The sequence below is a fragment of the Zasmidium cellare genome (genome assembly GCF_010093935.1).
Source record: "Zasmidium cellare ATCC 36951 unplaced genomic scaffold M409scaffold_46, whole genome shotgun sequence".
Taxonomy (NCBI): Eukaryota; Fungi; Ascomycota; class Dothideomycetes; order Mycosphaerellales; family Mycosphaerellaceae; genus Zasmidium; species Zasmidium cellare.
The window spans coordinates 1-19,878 of record NW_022986990.1 but is presented as its reverse complement, the minus strand read 5'-3'; the positions used below and the strand labels follow the sequence as shown (position 1 = coordinate 19,878).

Below are 19,878 nucleotides of genomic sequence, written 5' to 3'. Positions count from 1 at the left end.
CCTTCTTCTATAGGTCTCAGCTCCGGGGACCTGGGACAGCCATTAGTTTCCGGCGGGGGGCGTTCCAATCGTCAGCGTTCACGATGGAGAGGGAGGAAGGAGGTGATGCTGGATTAGGACCTGGAGGGATGGAGGATGTGAGATGCTTGGATGGATGGATGCGTCGTTGGGTGTTGGTTTCGGAGAAGGGGTATGTTTTGAGCAACAAGAGTACATGGACGAGGAGCAGCGACCGAGCGACGGAGGCCTCGTCATCTCGGCGGGTGCCTTTCTTTTTCGCATCTTTTAATGTTATTGTCATTCTCCATGATAACTGCTTCATTCTTCTTCTTCTTCTTCTTCTTCTTCTTCTGCATATCTCAATTCTGCCTTCGCGCCACACACACGAGTCTAAAATGCACCCAAAAGGACAAGGACACAAGAACATTCCAGTTGCCCTTCTTCCATATCTCCCTCCCGCTTTGCGCAGAGAGAGAGAAGCAGTTGTTCTACCCCCCGTCTACGCCCAAAACACCATGCAAAACGCACAAGGAAAAGTAACACAACCCGGTCTTCCGCTGATCTTCCTTCCCCCTTTCGTCGCCCCCTTCGCCGTCCCAGTGCTGCATGCGAATATCTGTACAGTCCTAACCCAACCATGGTTGCGTGCTAGTAATAGAGACGCCCGTGTTGATGCCTTTCGTATGGGAGGTCTGGTGGCTTAACGGATGTTCAAGCTCTCGTACCTCATCCAATTGTTGCGGGCTCGGTTGGGGTGTTCGAGGCCCAGGTGATCTTCTGGTTGGAGCTTCTCTGAGAGGATGTCGTCTGCGAGATGTTAGTTTTTGCGTTCACCTTGAAAATGTTGCCTTAACTCACCATCTTCTATCCACACAGGTCTGCTGTAGTTCTGACCACCCTTGATCACAGCAAACCTGATCTTCTCAAAGTTCTTGCCCTTGATGCCTGTTCGCTTCGATAGTCGCTCCTTGGTGTCTTTGAAGGTCTCGCCAGCTTTCATGAAGAAGATGAACGGTACGCCGTGCGACTTTGATGGATCCTTCTCAAAGTGGAAACAGTATAGAAGTCGGTCACCCTTCTCCTTGTCGAGCTCCTTCTCCTCGTCGGGAATCTTCTCGGCATACACGCTCATGAACTCGTTAAGCGCAATGACACCGTGTGTCTGCGGGAGGATCTTGTACACCTTGTAGCTGTGCACCTCGTAGAATCGGATCTGATCGAGAATTTCATCAGGAAGTTGGAGTTGCTGCTTCAAGCCGTCAAGCACAGCGTCGAACTGTGCCTGCTTGTGCACAAGAATGTCTCGTGTCTCTTCCTTCGTAATCCCTTCCGAAAGCCAAGTGATGCGTACAGTCTTGCGCTGCTCGAGATCTGTCAAGCTCATCTCCAGAACCTCGTAATACAGATGATCTGGTGCCTGACTGGGTGGGTAGGTGTAGCCACCATATCCGCTAGATCCGAGGAGTATCGTGTTCACAGTAGCGCCTTGCTGACGCTTGACCACCGTCCTGGGCTTACCAGATTGGATGTTAGTCGTCGTAAAGCGGATGTGTGATGGATCGACCGGGATAGCATTGACTGATGACAGGTGTTCCGCAACCTTGAGAGCCAGCGCATCGTAGCTGTCCTTCTTTGAAAGTGCAAGCACAAACTTCTCGTCGCCTTCTTTTCGTAGTTGCAGATTTGCTGGTGGAGCGGTCTTTGGGGTGAAGGACACGAACAACCGGTTCATCAGGTAGTCGTAGAACTGTGGGGCGCTCAGACACGCGGATGGATTGACCTGTCTCAGTGCCGTCACGTCGGCCTCGTTGAGGTGACGCTGAAAGCAGATGATATCACCGTCCTGGATTTCCGAAGCCACGAGGCTATTCTTTGGCTTCATCGGCTCGATGTAGTTTTGCTTGATCTCTTCGAACAGCTCAATGTTGACGGCTCCGGGTTCCCAACCCATGATGTCGAGGATAGGCGCGGCGAGGTCGTTGGCCTTGTCTTGTGGGTTCATATAGATGTGCCCAACGCCTTGCAACTGTTGACGATCCACATCGAAATGCTTCAAGAACAGAATGATGGGCTTTTGTTGAGGAGCTACTACATTTCCATTGACCACTGGAGACGACGGTGCAACTTCATCGTTCGGCCAAATAGGCTCGCCCTTCTCGTCGCGGCTTGTTTCTTCCATGAAGACTCGGAAACCAGACGTTCGAGTGCTGAACTTGTCTGCCGCCTCTTGCAGTGTCATGTCGGGCCACAGCAAAGGATGATCGGGGCGAATTGTTCCATTTTGACGATTGACCATGATCCACGGCCTCAGCAGATCCTTGTCGATACCTTGCTGTCCAGCAATCAGTTCGGTGAAGTCCTGAATTGTCATGCTTCGTAGCAGTCGGTGAGTCTTCGGAGCTGCGTCGTCGAGAGGATCTTCGCTGTTCCACGGAATGAGGTCAACTCCCGTATAAGCCTTGTAGTTAGCCTCCAACGCAACCAGGACATTCATGTAGAGATGGGCCTCCTCCTTCTCCTTGCGTCGTCTCTCTGCTAGAAGTCGCTCTTCGGCAATCTTGGCTGGCAGGTGCTCTGGAGGCGGTACTTCCTTTTCTGGAAGCAGGATCTTGTCCAGCCTGCTTTCGCGGATGTACACCAACATATAGGCGTTGTTCGAACGCTTGGTTGACCACTGGCGGGTGTAAGGATTCTGCACCTTGGCACCATTGACACCGTTCATCGCCGCGTAGTCTCCACCAAAGTTCTCGTCGATTGCCTCCCTCTTAGTAGCTCGCGTCACCCGGTCGTCGTCGAAGCGGAAGAATTGGCCATTCTTCTCAGGCTTCAGGAATGCGTAGTAGTGGCCTGCGTTGAGATCGCCCGAGTGCACAAGGACACCGTGGAGATGGTAAATGTACGGCTCAGACTTGTCTGCGTGCTCGTCCAAGTATGGGGAAGCGTCCCAGACTTCAGGAAACTCGTAGCGGTCGTTAACCTTCATCATCGCGTCTCTCTGGAAGTCGTACTCGAATCGCTTGAGCTGTAGGTGAAGCACATTGGGGAAGCTCTCGAAAATGACACCCTTCTTGGCGTCTTGCAGACCAAAACCCTCTGCCGCGTACTTGTTGTCACCCTCCAACGTCTCGACCTGGATGTAGTCTTTGAAACTATCATCGAGACTCTTGCATCCAGCCACGTTCAGTTGCAGGTCCCAGAAGTCCTCGATCCGACTAGATTCGTAGTCGACGTTGATACATCTGAGGTATGTCTTCATCTTGCCCACGAACATCTGTTCCAGCGCATTCTCCGCCTCTGTGCCCTTCATGCGAGCTTCTAGCTTCTCCATCAATATCCGCGAGAGCTCTTGCACATCTTGTTGCTCGAAGATTTGTCTCGATTCCCAGCCAAACGAATGTGTCAGCTCTTGCGTGCTCACCGCGACGGGGTCGGCTTGTAGACGGTAGAAGAGGCGCTGTAGGGCGTATGCGGAAGATGAGGCGTCTCGTTCCTGCTGAGTAGCTGTTGGGATCTGGTATACTGCCTTGCGGAAGGCACCGGTCAAGTATAACGACTGAAGGAGGGAGTTGAGATAGCACGTGGCACCTTGATTCCGCAGACCCACCATGCCAGTCTCTTTCTTGCTGTCGTAGTTGACGAAGTTGTGCCACAAGACACCTGTAGGATCCTTCAGCACCCGCACATAGGCGGTCATCTTGGCGCAGTCATTCTCTACCAGCGGGCGATCGGAGTTCTCGAACTTGGGGGCGAATATCTTATTCTTGTCCGCAAATCTTGTGAAGCCCCAGTCTCCCTCCTCGGCGGTGAAGCGGTGATTCGCTTCATGCTTGATGTAGACTGATGGATCGTTTGGGTTGTGTAGAACCAGCAAGAACTGGGCGCAGGCGTACCAGTCTTCCGGCGGCTTGTCATCAGCAAAGCCTTGCTCGAGGTAAAATGATACAGATTCTGATGCCGAGTTGCCGGCAGGGAAGAAGAGGATGCGCCATGGATGGCCCGCGCAGTAGAACACAGGTCCGTGAGTGCGCTTGGGCTGTTGTGACCAGTTGGTGATGTCCCAGGTGTGATAAGTCTCTGCCTCGGTTTCGAGGTCTGGGTTGGGCGGCATGTAGCGGGCCATGATAGCTTCATGGTCGTCGGCGAGGGGAGGGGCCGGGTCGGCGGAGGGCTCTGGGTCGTCGACCATGCTGTCGCCGTCGTCGGGGGAGATGATGGCGACGTTGTCGTGGTCGTCGTTGGGGGTCAGGCGCTTTTCGTCGTAGTCGGAATCGAGCAGCATGTCGCTGGCGAGCTAGAGCAAGGGTTTGCGTCAGCGTCGTTGGTCGCAAAGTTGATTTAGCAATCAAGCAAATTGCATGACCAGGAGCAAGCGGGATGGGCAGGAAGCACGCGGCAGCTTACTTGATGGTCCATGGCCGCGGCGTGGGCAGGTCTGGCTGCTGCTGCTGCGCACTCAAGGCGGCAGCTGAGGCAGGTCGGTCGTGTGGCAGTGGGAGTACGCTGGCCGTCGGTCTATGAGGTGCTGGGTGCTGCGGCGGAGGGGAGTAGTAGTGATGGCCGCTCGCAGGGCGATGAAGTGTGCGCCGGTGATATTAATGGGCGGCGGTCGGGGGTGGGCGAGGTGATTATGGAGGGAGATGGGTTCGTAATGCAGGACAGAGATGAGGTACAATCCACACATGCACGCTTTTGCTCAGCCAACTTTACCACACCACGTCATTGGCCCTCATGGCCTGCTGCCGTCGACGCTGCCAGACAATGAAAGCCGCAAAAGTCCACGCAACGTCGCCTCAACCATTCACTTGCGGCTTCAGCACGGGACCGCCTGTCTGGTCAGCGGTGACACTTGGCGGCGCACACGACTTTGCATGTGCTCGACGCATCTGAGGCTGCCGAGTCCTAGGTACTGTATTGCCTGTGAATAACGTGCCCCGCCTTTGATACCAGCGCAAAAGTCGTAACTAATTCCCACTATTACTTTGATTAAGGGAGTTAAACTCTATTAGCAGCAGCTCTCCAACACATTCGAGATCCTCCACGCTTCAATATCAATGCAGCAATGTCTTCACTTCTGGGCGTGCCAGCACTCCTGCGATTACCCCCTGCAGTCCGCGCCAGAGCATATGCCGCTGCAGCAACCGCCGCTTCAGACCCATCGTCGACAGCAACACTCCCTCCTCCCTGGCGGCCCGCAAATGTCCTGGACGAGTGGGTATCACGGGAAGCAAGGCCCATCAGTCTGCGGCAACTCACCTTCTTTGGACGCACTCTCACCGAAGACCGCCTCATCAGCTCTGCCAACTATGTGCGGCTCGAACTCCCCACCAGGATCGCGCACAGACTGCGCAACATGCAAACCCTTCCCTACTCGGCCGTGACAAATCAACACATCAGCCATGTCTATGAACTGTACTACAATGCCTTTGAGCGTTTTCGGAAAGTCCCTGAGGTCCGTTCGCTGGAAGACAACGATCAGTTCTGCGATGTGATCAAAATGACCCTCAACGAACACCTTTCGGTCATCCCTCGCTTGGCTATGGGGATTCTGGAGATACAGGATTCAGTGAGCGGTGGAGAGTGTGATCGGTTCATGACTACGCTGTTGCGCTCTCGGATCAGTCGTAGAGTGATTGCTGAGCAGCACTTGGCGTTGACAGAGACGTTCCATTCGCCCTGGCATTTTCCCAACGCAAAGAAGCTTCCAGGCGGAGAGGAGGAGTTTGTTGGCGAGATCTTCCTCAAATGCAACGCGAAGGAGATCATCGAAAAGTGCGCCAACATGGCACGCGAGCTGTGCTCTCAGGCCTATGGACCTCAAGTTGCGATACCAGAGATTGTCATCCAGGGACATCTGGACACCACCTTTCCCTACATCCCATCTCACCTCGAATACATCATTGGAGAGCTACTTAGGAACAGCATCCAAGCGATGATCGAACAGAGAGGATCCAGCAATCCACCGGCAATCGAAGTGTTGATATGCGAGGCAGCTCAGCATGTCATCATACGCATATCTGATCAAGGGGGCGGCGTGGATCGAGAAGTACTGCCCTACCTCTGGTCATTCGCAAAGGGTCCGCGGCGGAACCATCGCTTGAAGAATCTTGGTCAGGTGCCAAGGCTGGCGGCAACGATGCAAGACATCAAGCCTATACCACAGGAGATTGACAGGAGCGGAGGACCTTCTGGCGACAAATTTGGCAATTCGCTAGCTTCCCTGTCTGGTCGACCGCCGGATCTGAAACTTGGTATGGGGCTGCCCATGTCCAAGATCTACGCAGATTACTGGGCAGGCAGTCTGGAAATCCACAGTCTTGAGGGCTATGGCTGCGATGCGTTCCTGCAGATTAGCCGGCTGGGCAACAGGAACGAGGTAGTGAGCACGAGGGCTGCCATGGACGCCGTCTGAGCATGTAGCCTGGCATCGAACGCGCAACTTAACGAATGAGAGCTGGTAGCCTCCTCGCACACCAAGTCTCACAGAATGTTAGGACTTCTTCTCCAAGCCCCATAAAGACGACAAGCATGGAGATGCGGAAATCATGTTTGAGACTGTCAGAAAAACCATCGCTTGATTGAAATAATGCATCACTACATCGCTATGGAACAGGACCCTAAATCATTTGGTGAGCACCTCATGGGTATCTAACTCCAACCTCCTCGCCAACTCCAACCTCATAGCCGAGTCGTCCGTCTGGAGGAAAGTCTTCCTGCCATTAGTGAACCAGAAGCCCACGGCGATAACCAGCATCACGCCAAAGACCGCAATGGCGTAGTTCATATCCGCTGGTGAAGGATTTGGCCCTGATGGGAAGAAGAAGAACACTGTCGTGACCGCGCAGTAGACCACGCTGACCCAGTTGATCACCGGCCCCAACCTCCCCAATTGAAATTGTCCACCGCGCGGTAGCTTGTCTCTTCCAGCGATGAGCAGGGTGACGATGGGCATCCCGTAGGAGACTGTCAGCGCGATGGTGCTCACGCTGAGGATAGCTTGCAGCACCGTGTTGGCAAAGAGGTACAAGATGCCCACCAAGGCGATCAAGAATCCCTGCAGCCAGAGGGCTCTCGCGGGGACTTTCCATGTCGGGTCCACGTGGGAGAAGTATCGACTCCAAGGAAGACCGCCGTCTCTCGCGAAACCCCATGTGAGGCGACTTGCCGTCGTGGCAATACTCACGCCCTGGCCCAGCCCGTTGAACTCGAAGAGCGCAATCAGCGCGGCTCCACCCTCCAGCCCAACCGTCTGCTGCACCAGCTCGATGAAAGGCAAGTCCGCATTAAGCAGGCCCTCCAAATCCTGTATGCAGAACAGACACATCACCATGAAGATGAACCCCGTCACCGCACCACACACCACCGCAAGCCAGATCACCCTCGGGCCATTCCTCCTCGGAGCGGGAATCTCCTCAATCATATGAATGACCGAGTCGAACGCCGTCAGCCCATACGCCGCCTGCACCAACCCGGTAAACCACACCACCCCATCCGGCCAGCTCACATCCGGCCCTCGAATCCACTCCCCAAACACAAACGACGCAGGCTGATACGTCAACCCCCTCTTGGTGCCCACACAGATCACCAACGCGAGGATGAACACAAAGAACAACCCCACGAACCACACGCCCACGAACCCGTTAAACCACGGCAGGATCTTATCCCGCCTACACGCCACCAGATTCGCCACGGTGAAGAGCATCGTAATCCCAAGATACACCAAAAACTGCACCCACCCCTCGTCCGCCCCGGCCCACTCAGGCTCAAACATCCTCTTCATGCCCAGCAAGAAATTCGTCATGAACCCAATCTGACTCGCCGTGAGCGTCCACCACCCGAACGTGTTAATCCAGGCACACATATAACTCGCGAACCTCCCCGTCGGCGTGTCGACCAGTCGATGCACCCAGTACGCCTGTCCGAGCGCGGTGGGCATGGCGGATGTGAGTTCGCCGAGGGAGAGCGCGACGCAGATGTTGCAGGCGAAGACGAGGCACAGGCCCCAGAGGATGGAGATGGGGCCGCCGTTTTGGAGGCCTGAGGCGAGGCCTTGGGCGAAGGTGGACCTGTACCATGTCAAACGTCAGCAAGCATGGCCAACGATGGGGACGAATCATGAAGGTGGGGGGGTATGCGCACCATGTCCCCAACACGCAAAACGCCAACGCGAGCATAGACCATAGTCCAAACTTCCTTGTGAGCGCTTCGACATGGCCCAGTTCCGCGAGGGAGGTGGCATCGTGGAGGGATTGGAGAGTGGGTTTGCGTTTGAGGGTTGAAGCTGTTTCTTCTTCGAGGTCCATGGTCGATGGTCGAGATCGTTGTGCTACGTGTGGTTGTTCCGTGTGGTCATTCACCGACAACACTGTCGTCGTTCCAATGAAAGCCACAAGTCACAAGTGATGCGCAGACTGAACATTCGGTAGCTTTCACGTGGTAGTCGAAAGAAAGCATCGACGGTCAAATTCAAAAAGGCTCTCAGCACGAGGCGGACGCGTGCGTCTTTTAATGACAGCTACTGTACCCAATTCCTACCTCCCATCGATAAGGTACGACATGTAACAGACTAGGCGTCCTACGCCGTACGGCCAAGGCAACGTCGTCAACTCCTCACTCCCTCTCTCACTCCGCACTTCGGTGCTGCGCAGCGGGTAGATCACCCTTCGTATGTTCCTTTATCACGCTTGTGCCTTCCCTTTTAGGCAAGGCTGCGATATGCGGGTGAATCCTACTTATCAGCCAAGAAGTGTGACATTGAGATTCGTGTCAAAGCTGTTGTGGAGGGGTCTATCTTGTATCTGTATGTCTGTACAATGGGAAATGCTATGCGGTACGCTCACATATCTTCTGGACATCTGCGTTCGTTCTTGGGTTTGCGTTCGTCTGTCGGGAAGAAGAGCGTTCCTGCAGCCGCGGCTGTTGAAGGCGTTTGACGGGAGCAAAGCACGGTAGAGTTCAGAGTGTTGTGTGCGTTGTTTTGTTCTTGTTATGTGCATGCGAGTGAGGCATATATCGATGCAGCCTGCGTCCGACTGCGCTCTCTGTCGAAATATCTGTCTTCGACTGGAACGTCTCGACTAGGCGATTCAGCTGAGCAGGACCAGCGTCCTTGGTGAGGAACATAGTTCGACTATCTCGCGTTGCTTCGTGATGCGTGCTGCGGCTGCGTTCGTTGCTCCTGGGAGGGTAGGGCAGTCTCCGTCGTGCGTGATAACGAAGGGCTGTTGTTGCCAGTCCTGCCGCGTTTGATCTCGAGATTTTCTCCAAGATGTGTTGACGTTGGGTTTGTGGGCCTCCGAGGAATTAGACGAGCAAGAAAACGACTGTGCATCTGCTCTCCGCCCCAGTCTCTTTGGACTTCGACGCACATCGGCATGAAGCCGTTCCTAAATTAGTAGTCCAGGACGTGAAGACGTCAGGGCTGCTCGCAGTTCGTAACGTTTGTTCTCGCAACGCTTCTCGTTCTTGTCCACAGCAAGAGATTGCCCGAATTGCCTTGTCCTTCCGCTTGAACCAACACATCAATGCCAATCTCTTCACCATGCGCAGCTCTTGTCTTTCAAGCGGAACTTCATGCTCTCCTACTCCAAACGACCCTGATCCCAACTCTTCCACCCCGTCTTCACAACTTAATCTTCCCCCCACCCCTCGGCACAATAAAAAGCGCCTCCCCCCTCGCACAAACCACCTCGTCGCCCTCCCCCTCCCCCTCCCCACTGCCAACCCACTGCCTCACCTCCGCCAAAATCCACTCCTTCCTCCCCTCCCTCCTCACCCTCCTCGCCCTAACCACAACCGCCCCCGGCGTCCTAATCGGCCTCTCATACCTCACCTTCAACTCCCCCGTATAACTACTCTCCGCACCACTCGACCCCGACAACGAATTCTCCCGCTCGCGGTTCACGCCCTGATAAATCCCACAACCCTCGTCGATCATCATCGCCGTGATGCCTCCGTGCAGCGTATCCGGATGCCCGTTCATGCCGTCGCCCATCGTCATGACGATGTTGACTTCCGGGACGTGCGGTTGCGTGGCCGGGGGTTGGGTGTAGAAGCAGACGACGGAGGTGAGCGTGCGGGGCGTTTTGAGGGTTTCGGCGATCAGGCTGTCTTCGAGGTCGGGCTTTGGGGCGCGGCAGGTGGGTGGGACGCAGATGGTGTTGGGTTGGTTGAGTTGGCGGGCGATCCAGGGGATTTGGAGGAGGGGAGCTACGGTGTCTGAGGGGGTCATGGTTGATATGTGTAAGGCTGTGAGGGGAGGGTGGTGGAGGTGGGTTGGGGCAATGGAGGTAAGAGAGGTCTCCTACAGTGCCTTGAGGTTCAGCATTGGACGGTGAAAGGATTCAAGTTCATGTTGAACACTATTCAATGGCAAGCTTCACGCAGCTCTAGGCGGGTGATTGCGGAGGACAAGGCCGAGGTTGAAGCAGTGCCTCGTAAAGGCAACCCAGATGCGAATCACGAGAGCTTCGTCCCAGGTTTCAGCCCTACACCCTACGGCCCTCGCTCCTGTTTCACTGACTCAGAAAATCATATGCTGACAGTCGCTTCACCCGCTGCAAGTGGCATCAATTCGCCATGCTCTTGATTCTTAGCGGCGGAAGGGCATTTCTTTGCGGCCCCCACAGGCTCGATCGCAGGTCGAACTAACGGCTGCGTGCCTTAGACGAACGCCATCCCAGGTCGCTTACCACTCCCACGGGACGGCCGAGTCTGAACTAGCCAGCCTATCCATCGATACAACAGTACAACGCATGTGGCACGGCGGCATTGGCGTCTTACACCGCAGCCCGCCTCGTTCCTGAAGCACATCCTACTCCTCCTACTTCCCCTCCGTCGCCTCCTTCACACTGTCAATCAGAGCATTGACCGGTGTGGGGCTGGCATTGACAATAGCATCTTCGGAAGCGATGATTTTCCTCTTCTTCGCATTGAAGTTCCCTCGAGCTTCCACTCCGCCTTCGATGGGGATCACTCGTCTTGCCGTGAAGGTGTAGCCTTCTGCGCCGCCGCGGCTCGTCATGAGAGGATGCGTCCGTCCTGGCAACACCTGCCATTCTCGAATCCGGCTCGTTTGGACCGCTGTTGCAAGCAGTAGCCGCGGATCTACTGGAAAGTCGTCCTCGTCTAGACGCTCGCCTTTGGCTAGGTGTTGAATGTATGCGGTACGCCTCTCCTTGGAATACATGTCCATGACCTTGACCAGCGGTTCGATGGTTGGGCTGTACATGACCACATGGCCGCCTCCTCGCACGAGAGGTACTGTATGCTTGAGTATTGCAATGGGATCCATGTGTGACGCGATGACCAGTCCGTCGAAACCACCCTCGCGCGTCTCGTCCACGATAGTCTTGCAGCGTTCCCAGCGTCGCCTCTTCTTGAAGTAAGTCCCTCGCTTACTACTCTTCCAGCTCGCCATCGTCTCTTCAGATGCCTGCTCAGGCTCGTTGTATGTTGGATCTTCTGACGGATGCAGCAGCTGTAGCCACGACAAGGGTTTCAGGTGAGTATGCAGGGGGTGTTCCAACTCTTCAGGTGGCAGGTGAGGGTTGCTGGTGTCGTAGCCGAAGTATTTCAGCAACGATACATTGGGTTGAACTGCTGGGTGTAGGAGCGTAATGGAGTTGGTGGTCGAGGGTATCGCAAAGTCGCGGTGGGAGATGGGCTTTGCTGGCTTAGCATCACCGTTGGTCTGAGGCTGCTGCTCGCTCGACTCGTCGACTGTGGCTGACGCTTGGTCGTCTTTGGCGTCCTTTGGAACTGGTGGGTAAAGGATATTCGTTCGTTCGGCCAATCCTGCAACCAACAGACCGCCTGTATCGTCGACAGTGAGCCACCTGCCGCCTCCAATCTTGCTGCCCTCATTGTTGACGTCGCCCTGATCAACGCCGTTGAAATGGGCGTGACTCCAAGCCCCCAGCAACCCCAATGCCTCTTCCCTCAACTCCATTATCCGCGGTGCCTCCTTGTCGATGATGTGATCGATCAGATTGCCAAGGTCCATTGGCAGCGCTGAGAACCTCTTCAAGTATTTCTTGTGTTTGCGAAGTGTGTACTTGGCCTTGGAAAAGGCCGTCTTCTCTTCCAGTCCTGCATGGTTTGCCAGGATCTTCTCAATGATCTCCTTCCCACCTGCCGACTTCTTCAGCTCTTCAATCTCGGCTTGCGATAGTTGCTGTCGGCTCGCATCATCGATCGTCAGGCGGTTGTTCTTCATTAGTACGGTTCCATCCTCGGCCAGCAAGTCGTAGCTTTCCGGCACGCCGTTCTCGCCAGGCGGTGAAGGCTCTCCTCTAGACTCCTCCGGCGCGACTGGCTCATCCAGTCCTGCCTCCGCGTTCAACTCGGCCTGTGAGACGATCCGCAACCGAGAATACTGCTCTCCATCTTGCTTCTCCAGGATCTCATATGTGTGATAGTAGGGTCTTCCGATAAGAAGATTGGAAGGAAAAGAGCCGAGCTTGCCAACATCGATGATCCTGCGCCATTCTCAGTATCGTGTATGGCTCGCAGGAATCAACGAATGTGTCGGTCGTTGCTCGAATGGAGGGGACCTACGTGTTTAGTTTGATCTCAATCAGCCTGAGCGTCTCATTGGGGAGGCGCAAGAACAGCCATGTGTCCGGGCGGATGAACGCATGAGGTCTGCTCATGGTTGCGGTTGTTTACGCGTGTTTGAAGAAGATTGATGGAGTGTGATTGAAGTTTTGAGCACAAGAAAGGTTCATGACTCGCGCAACGTCTCATCTCCGACCTCCGACCAATACACTTGCATTCAATCACAACCACACTCACTCTCTCTTTGATGCTGCCGTGTGCCAGAGCCTGGAAGCGCGGCAGCAGACTGCTTCATCTGCCATGTGCTGAGAAAGACACGTTCATAAATGGCTGCAGAACCGTCACAAGCCGGACCTTGAGCACCGCGAGTGACACCCCGAAGAAGGTCATCTTTTCTGGCATACAACCAACTGGAGTTCCCCATCTGGGAAACTACCTGGGCGCTCTCAGACAATGGGTCAAGCTACAGGATGAGAGCGATAAGTCGACCAGACTCATATACTCGCTGGTCGACCTCCACGCCATCACAATTCGCCAAGATCCAGCACAACTGCGACAATGGAAGAAAGAATCTTTGGCAATGCTTCTGGCTATTGGCTTAGACCCTACGCGCTGCACGATCTTCCATCAGAGTGATGTGCCAGCTCACTCAGAGCTGATGTGGGTTCTGTCTTGTCAAGCATCCACAGGCTATCTAGGCCGCATGACCCAATGGAAGGACAAGACTTCGAATGAGAAGGAAGGCAGCGAAAGGCTCAAGCTTGGGCTGTTCTCTTATCCAGTCCTTCAGGCTGCTGATGTGCTGGTACACCAGACGACGCATGTGCCTGTCGGATATGACCAGGCCCAGCATCTGGAATTCGCCCGCGAAGTCGCGCAGGGCTTCAATCATCTTTACGGAGCCGACACCTTGGCCATACCGGAGACTATCATCAGTCCTGCAAAGCGGGTCATGTCTTTGACGGATCCACAAGCAAAGATGTCCAAGTCTCATCCCAATCCGAAGTCTAGGATTCTTCTCACAGATTCAGAGGAAACAATCAAAGCGAAGCTCAAGTCTGCGGTCACGGACTCACTCGAAGGCATCACGTATGACCCACCGAACCGTCCAGGGGTGAGCAATTTGGTCGACATCATATTCCATGCCGAAGACCACACAAGCGCAGGCGAAGATGGTAGTGGTCAAGCAGCTTTGGCGAAGGAATTGAATGGCACGAGTCTTCGTGTGGTGAAGGAGCGTGCAGCGACAGCTGTCAACGACATAGTCAGGCCCATTCGAGAGCGATATGCTGAGCTGATCGAGCAGCAGAGCTACCTCGACGAAGCGGCCGCTGCTGGTGCCTTCAAAGCACAAATCAGCGCCGCCGAGACGATCCAGAAGGTTAGGAAGGCGATTGGGGTTGCATGAGACCCTGCTGTATTGTAAGTTCTGTACACTACACTCAAATCACTGTATAACAAAGTATTCCACATGGCTTGAATCATTTAGGAAGGAACAGTGCAAGTGGTTTCTAGTCTACTAACAAAAGTAGCGATATATGTCTGATTGAGAAGATGCCAACGGCGATTACTGGCGCCTGCATGGTTTACAGGAAGAATGGAAAACCTCAACGAGGCCGTCAGTGTTCGTGACGAGTTAGTCGGGTTTTGCGTGGGTTCATGCATAGGCTAAAGCACAGCCACCACTTGTGCGACTGTGAGGCCGCCTCGCTAGAGCCTCACTTGACTTTCTTTAATTTGCCAGATCGTCCTCAACCCGAGTTCAAGTGCAAACCAACGACTCCCACACTGACAACAAATTCTGCTAAAATGGACCTGTTCTCATAAGTCATGAGTTGGGGTGGAGGAGGTTCGTTTGGCGGCGGAGGTGGAGGAGGCTCATTTGGAGGCGGAGGTGGTGGATCGGGAGGAGGCGGCGGTACATTCAACTCATTCGATGGCAATCATCAACAAGAGAACCATGCCGCCGCCGCCTACTACGATGACCAACAGCAACAAGCTACGACCGATGGCCATCAAGATTCACAAGCAGGACAGGGCGACAACTGGCATGACGACAATACATCAAACGCAGATCAACAGGCTCCAGACGACAACGACACTCCTGACGACGCATCAACAGTCCTGGCAAGCACCGCTGCCTTCGACTGGGTCAACGACTATCATCTGCCCTACATTGACGATGAAGCATTCTCCGACATGGCCTATCCCGAAGGCATCTTCAAGAAACGTCTTGCAAAGAACCAATTCCGCCTCATCAAAATCTCAACCAACTACAAAGGCAAACCCGTCATCACCATCCACGAGCACAAGTCGTTCTCTGGCTGTCCAGCATACATCGCTTTGTCTTGGTCCTGGGGAGTCGCGAAATCAGCATACTACGTCCAAGTAGATAACTACGATGTGGATCTCTACGTTCGACCAAACTGCTACGCCGCGCTATGTCACCTCTCGCGAGACACGGACAAGAAAGACTATTACTACTGGATCGACTCCATCTGCATCAACCAACGCGACGCGGTAGAGAAGGCCCGCCAGGTAAGCATCATGGGCCACATCTACTTCCAATCCTGGCAAGTCGTCGCCTACGTCGGCGAAGCAGACGACTCCTCCCGCGCCCTCATCCACCAAGCCCAGAAATCTCCCCCTTCCGCCATCACCGCCCACGACGCGAAAGCCCTCCTATCCTTCCTCAGCCGTCCATGGTTCCACCGCATCTGGGTCATCCAGGAAGTCCTCCTCGCGCGCAAAATCGACATCCGCGTCGGCCAGGACGTCCTCCCCTGGAGCGTCTTCGAAACGTATCATAGCCGAGTCGCTGAGACTGCAAAGTTTCAGTCCCCTCAGCGGCACTCCCTTATCAACCTCCGCCAATGGTACATCCAGCAAGCCGCCCGTATGCTCGGCCCTTTACGAGGAGAATACATCCGCGCAGCGAACATGATGCAGGACCTCCCTCCGATAGGAGCTCTGGAGCACGCTCAACTCTACCAACTCATGCAAGGGACATGGGACTTCCAAGCGGGACTGCGGAGAGATAAGATCTACGCCATGCTCTCTCTATTCTCCGAGCCGTTTCCCATGAGACTCGAGCCGGACTATAGGAGGAAGAAGGGGAGTTTCAGCGGGGAGTTCAAGAGATCTGACGAGCAGGTCTTTGGCGCGTTGAATGTCTTTATGCTGGAGAACTGTGATTGTCAGATGTGGTCGATTGGATGGAGGAATTTCGAAAAGGAGAGGAAACTCGCGGATCAGAGTTCGAGGTTGAGGAGGGCGAGGAGCGTGGCGGTGAGGGCGTTTGAGCCTTTGTCTGGGCGGTAGTCCTGCGTGTCTACCCTTCGAGATGGAAGTCCTTCTACTCCCCCTTTTGACCTTGTGCGCCTTCACAACCCCGTCATATCCCCACCCGGCATCATACCCCCTTGCATCCCATCATTATAAAACAAATCCAACCAACTCACATCATTCGGAAAGCTCGACAAATCCACCGCACTGTCATACGACGAACTACTCGGCGCCGTATTCACCTCGCTCTTCGGGTTGAAAATCTCATTCGCCGCTCGCTTCAGCTGGCCGGAGACATACTGCGCGATGGCCCAGTTCCGACTCAGAGACTTGAGCACACCGATGAGGAGGGCTACGCGGTCGCGGTTTTGTTGGGTGGTGCTGCGGGGGTAGGCGGAGCAGGCGGAGAGTTGGACGATGCAAGCGAAGACGAGGCCGCAGATGAGGAAGGGCGAGTTCTTCTCCATGGGTAACGTCGCGAGGTTCGCGAGGTCTTTCGAGGCGCTCATGGCTTTGACGGCGTGTTGGGTCGAGGTCGGCGAGACTTGTTCCATGTGCTGTTGCGCGCAGGCGATTTCGGCGGCTGGGGGCATGGTGATGGGGAGTTCGGAGCGTGGGAAGTGCAGGAATATGCTGGCGCATTGGATGAACATTGTGGCTTGGAAGAGCATTTGGTCGACTTCGCCGGCGTGGTTGACGATGGTGGCTTTGTCGTTCGGGAGGTGGAATTTCCAGCCTGCGATGGCGTTGTCGATGGCTTGGATGGCGTCTGCGTGGGCTTCGTTCGTGGTCGATACTGCGATCACTCTTGAAAGGATGCGGACTGCGTCGATGCGGTAGCAGAAGGACGAGAAGCGTAGTTCGTCGTCGGAGAAAAGCCTCATGTCGAACTGATCGAGCGAAGCAGGGTTCGGCGGTATCGATCCGTCGCTGTAGTCGCCTTCTTCACAGGGCAAAAGCGTCGTCGTTAGGACGATATTACTCCTGAACGACGTGTGCCGGTGCAGAGCGGCCAAGTATCCGTCTGCCACGTACAGCTCCCACCACGTCCGTCGTAGAGACTCTTCGTAGGTAGCATCGCCGTGGCCGTGCTTGATAGCGAAATTTGCAGTGTTCATGCCCAGTTCAATCGCCATTTCTGCGGCCTTGTTCATCGCTGGCATGGCTTCCGTCGGCTCATATCGTGCATGCATAGAGATGGAGTACAGGAGTAGGGCCTGCACGGCTTCAGGAGACGATTGGTTAATCTCAGCGATTGTTGTTGCGACAGACTCCCTCAAACAGTCGCTCGATATGTTGGGAGCATAATGACTTCCAATGAACTTCACGACTGCTCTTAGACATGCTGGGTAGATCTGATCGAAGTATCGGCCTCGAGGCACCAAGAAGGGGTGGCCAGGATAGAAGTTGGAGTAAAACAAGTTGGTGAGGTGCTCGTCCTCAGAGCGGAGTGAGGATCGTGAGGATGAAGACGTTGGTGTCGAAGCATCGTGAGACGTGTTGACAGCCTGACCTTGTGGTTGGTGTTGGCGTCCAGATATGCTTGAGTCGATCCAACCTCGGTTTGGTGACACGTTTCGCAAGTTTGAGGTTGACCTTGCTGCAGATTGTCAGACAGTGTTCACCTGAAACGCTCAATGCATACCGGTCGTCAGATGATGCTGGTGGGTGGTGCCCGGTTGAACGACATCGAAAGGGGGTGTCGACGGCAACGATCCGGTGACGTTACGAGGGGACTGCAGCCGCCTTGAGCGTCCACCGCATCCGCGCCGTGATGGTGTATAGCTGCAATGCAGTCCCCTAGCGATGCAACGTGAGCACACGGGGACCACAGCGTCACACTTGAGATGCTTCCTTCTGCATTCGGTGCATGCTAAGGGGGAGGGACGTATTGGTCGGTCCACCCGTTCGCCGCTAATAGCTGCCTGTCAAGTCATTAGCATAATGACATCTTTGGTTGGTGATTGTTGACGGCGTGAGATCGGAAGTCTTCACTTGGTTGACAATCGTATCGCCGGCGAACAGGCCATTTGACTGTGTCCTGGGAAACGGACTTTTGAGAAGACCGGCAGAGCTCTCCTTACCATCGTTGAAGCTCAATTCTCGCAACAATTGTTCGTCGACTGGATCGAAGTGGATCGTGAGGGCGCATGCATGTTGATGGTTAGCTTGGTTCGATCGATGTCTTGTGAGCTGAAGGTCGGCGACCTTAGGACGCCGAAGCCTGCGGGAGCCGCCGTCTTGATCCGGCCGACGGCGCGTTGGCACGACCCCAGTAAAAGTGATGGGATGTCTTAGATTGGACTAGGGATGTGAACAGGGCCCTTCTGTACGTGGCTACAAGCTTGTAGTTATAGTGTACATATCTTATCTAAGGCAGATATACTATATATATAGCTATAAATATATTATATACTATAAAATATTTACTAAACTTAAGCTATAAATATTTCTAGAAAGTAGTATATTAATAACTTACTTAAAATATAATTAAAATATATAATAAAAGCTAAAAATAGACTAAGCTAATAGTCTTTAATAGATTAAAGTATAAAAGAATATTATTATAGTAGAAAGAGATATTATAGTTCTAATATACTATAAACTATATATAGCTTAGTAACTAAGTACTATATAATTTAGCTACTTTAACTACTTAGTTAAGCTTATACTCTAACTAAGTAATAGAGTAAATAGAGCGACTAAGTATACTAAGTATATAGATTAGGACAAATTTCTTTAGTATATAGGAATAGTATTATACTTATTATAATAGTATTTAACTTACTATTTAATTTTACTATTTAGTTTATAAAAATATCTAAACCTCTATTTTAAGATTATTTTAGTAGTCTACTAACTCTCTCTTTTTAACGAGCTCTAACTAAAGACTTAAACTTAGTATTTATACTAAGTAAAATTCTAGAATTAATAAACTAATTCTAATAAAAGAAAGGGCCTAGTACTAGATTAAACTATTTCTCTATATATATTTTAATAGCTATAGAATCGATAATACTAAAAGAGTCTTCTACTTATACTAGGTCCTAAAGCTTACTATAAGAAGACTCTTTAAATAATCTAATAAAGTATCTACTACTACGAGGATTATCTAATATATAATCTAGAAGATATTCGCTACTAAATATACTACTAAGTTCTAGAAATATATATAACTTATAGACTAGAACGATAAAGCTCTATAGATTATATATTACTAAGAACTAAAGGAATTAGTAAAGAACGAGCTTATATATAATAGAAGAGCTATTAGTAACTTAGAAAAATTAGTTAGAGTTACTATTAATTTTAATAATAAGCTCTATAAAAGAGCTCTAAAGCGCTAATATAACTTTAAGATCTCTAGAAAGGTAGGTTATATCTTAAGTAATAATTAGAGCTATAGTATTACAGTTCTAACGCGCTATAAACTATATACGACTTAGTAACTAAGTACTACGTAACTTAGCCGCTTCGACTACTTAGTTAGGCCTATACTCTAACTAAACGGTAGAGTAAATAGAGTAACTAAGTATACTAAGTATATAGATTAGGACGAATCTCCTTAGTATATAGAAACGATATTATAGTTTATTATAATAGCGTTTAACTTACTATTTAATCTTACTATTTAGTTTATAATTATATCTAAACCTCTACTTTAAGATTATTTTAGTAGTCTACTAACTCTCTCCTTTTAACGAGCTCTAATTAAGAACTTAAGCTTAGTATCTATACTAAGTAAGATTCTAGGATTAATAAACTAATCCTAATAGTTTTAAACGCTCTCTATAATAGGAGATTAATCTATACTAAGAGGAATACTCGCTCTCTCTAAAGTAGAAGGATTCTAATAACTAACTTACGATATCTCTATCGGAAATTATAGTATTAGTAATATAAAGCTCGATAAGCCTAACTTCTATTATAGCGACTACGATAAGTTTACTCTCTAGACTAAATAGATAGATATTTTCTTCTTCTTCGACGAGTCTATTAAACTAGGAAGGAAAGCCGCTTTTACTATATCGTTCTTTC

General features: G+C 52.2%; 8 protein-coding genes across 8 annotated transcripts; 3 read left to right on the top strand and 5 right to left on the bottom strand.

The window, feature by feature from the left end:
• Window positions 1–700: 700 nt before the first annotated feature.
• Window positions 701–4,413, bottom strand: M409DRAFT_70207 (uncharacterized protein; the record flags this gene model as incomplete). Its single annotated transcript, XM_033818624.1, has 3 exons — window positions 701–807; window positions 859–4,291; window positions 4,402–4,413. The coding sequence occupies 3 exons, from the start codon at window positions 4,411–4,413 to the stop codon at window positions 701–703; spliced, it is 3,552 nt and encodes a 1,183-aa protein (XP_033661549.1).
• A 646-nt stretch (window positions 4,414–5,059) lies between these two features.
• Window positions 5,060–6,409, top strand: M409DRAFT_59701 (uncharacterized protein; the record flags this gene model as incomplete). Its single annotated transcript, XM_033814269.1, has 1 exon — window positions 5,060–6,409. The coding sequence occupies one exon, from the start codon at window positions 5,060–5,062 to the stop codon at window positions 6,407–6,409; it is 1,350 nt and encodes a 449-aa protein (XP_033661548.1).
• A 210-nt stretch (window positions 6,410–6,619) lies between these two features.
• On the bottom strand, window positions 6,620–8,300 carry M409DRAFT_28800 (uncharacterized protein; the record flags this gene model as incomplete). Its single annotated transcript, XM_033809185.1, has 2 exons — window positions 6,620–8,063; window positions 8,137–8,300. The coding sequence occupies 2 exons, from the start codon at window positions 8,298–8,300 to the stop codon at window positions 6,620–6,622; spliced, it is 1,608 nt and encodes a 535-aa protein (XP_033661547.1).
• A 1,319-nt stretch (window positions 8,301–9,619) lies between these two features.
• On the bottom strand, window positions 9,620–10,228 carry M409DRAFT_59699 (uncharacterized protein; the record flags this gene model as incomplete). The annotated part of the gene is made up of 1 exon (XM_033814268.1): window positions 9,620–10,228. The coding sequence occupies one exon, from the start codon at window positions 10,226–10,228 to the stop codon at window positions 9,620–9,622; it is 609 nt and encodes a 202-aa protein (XP_033661546.1).
• Window positions 10,229–10,819: 591 nt separating this feature from the next.
• M409DRAFT_28798 (uncharacterized protein) lies at window positions 10,820–12,650 on the bottom strand (the record flags this gene model as incomplete). Its single annotated transcript, XM_033809184.1, has 2 exons — window positions 10,820–12,476; window positions 12,556–12,650. The coding sequence occupies 2 exons, from the start codon at window positions 12,648–12,650 to the stop codon at window positions 10,820–10,822; spliced, it is 1,752 nt and encodes a 583-aa protein (XP_033661545.1).
• A 152-nt stretch (window positions 12,651–12,802) lies between these two features.
• Window positions 12,803–13,963, top strand: M409DRAFT_70203 (uncharacterized protein; the record flags this gene model as incomplete). The annotated part of the gene is made up of 1 exon (XM_033818623.1): window positions 12,803–13,963. One exon carries the CDS (start codon window positions 12,803–12,805, stop codon window positions 13,961–13,963), a length of 1,161 nt encoding a protein of 386 aa, XP_033661544.1.
• A 422-nt stretch (window positions 13,964–14,385) lies between these two features.
• On the top strand, window positions 14,386–15,377 carry M409DRAFT_59696 (uncharacterized protein; the record flags this gene model as incomplete). The annotated part of the gene is made up of 2 exons (XM_033814267.1): window positions 14,386–15,318; window positions 15,366–15,377. The coding sequence occupies 2 exons, from the start codon at window positions 14,386–14,388 to the stop codon at window positions 15,375–15,377; spliced, it is 945 nt and encodes a 314-aa protein (XP_033661543.1).
• Window positions 15,378–15,938: 561 nt separating this feature from the next.
• M409DRAFT_59695 (uncharacterized protein) lies at window positions 15,939–17,927 on the bottom strand (the record flags this gene model as incomplete). The annotated part of the gene is made up of 3 exons (XM_033814266.1): window positions 15,939–17,440; window positions 17,486–17,765; window positions 17,925–17,927. The coding sequence occupies 3 exons, from the start codon at window positions 17,925–17,927 to the stop codon at window positions 15,939–15,941; spliced, it is 1,785 nt and encodes a 594-aa protein (XP_033661542.1).
• Window positions 17,928–19,878: the final 1,951 nt, after the last annotated feature.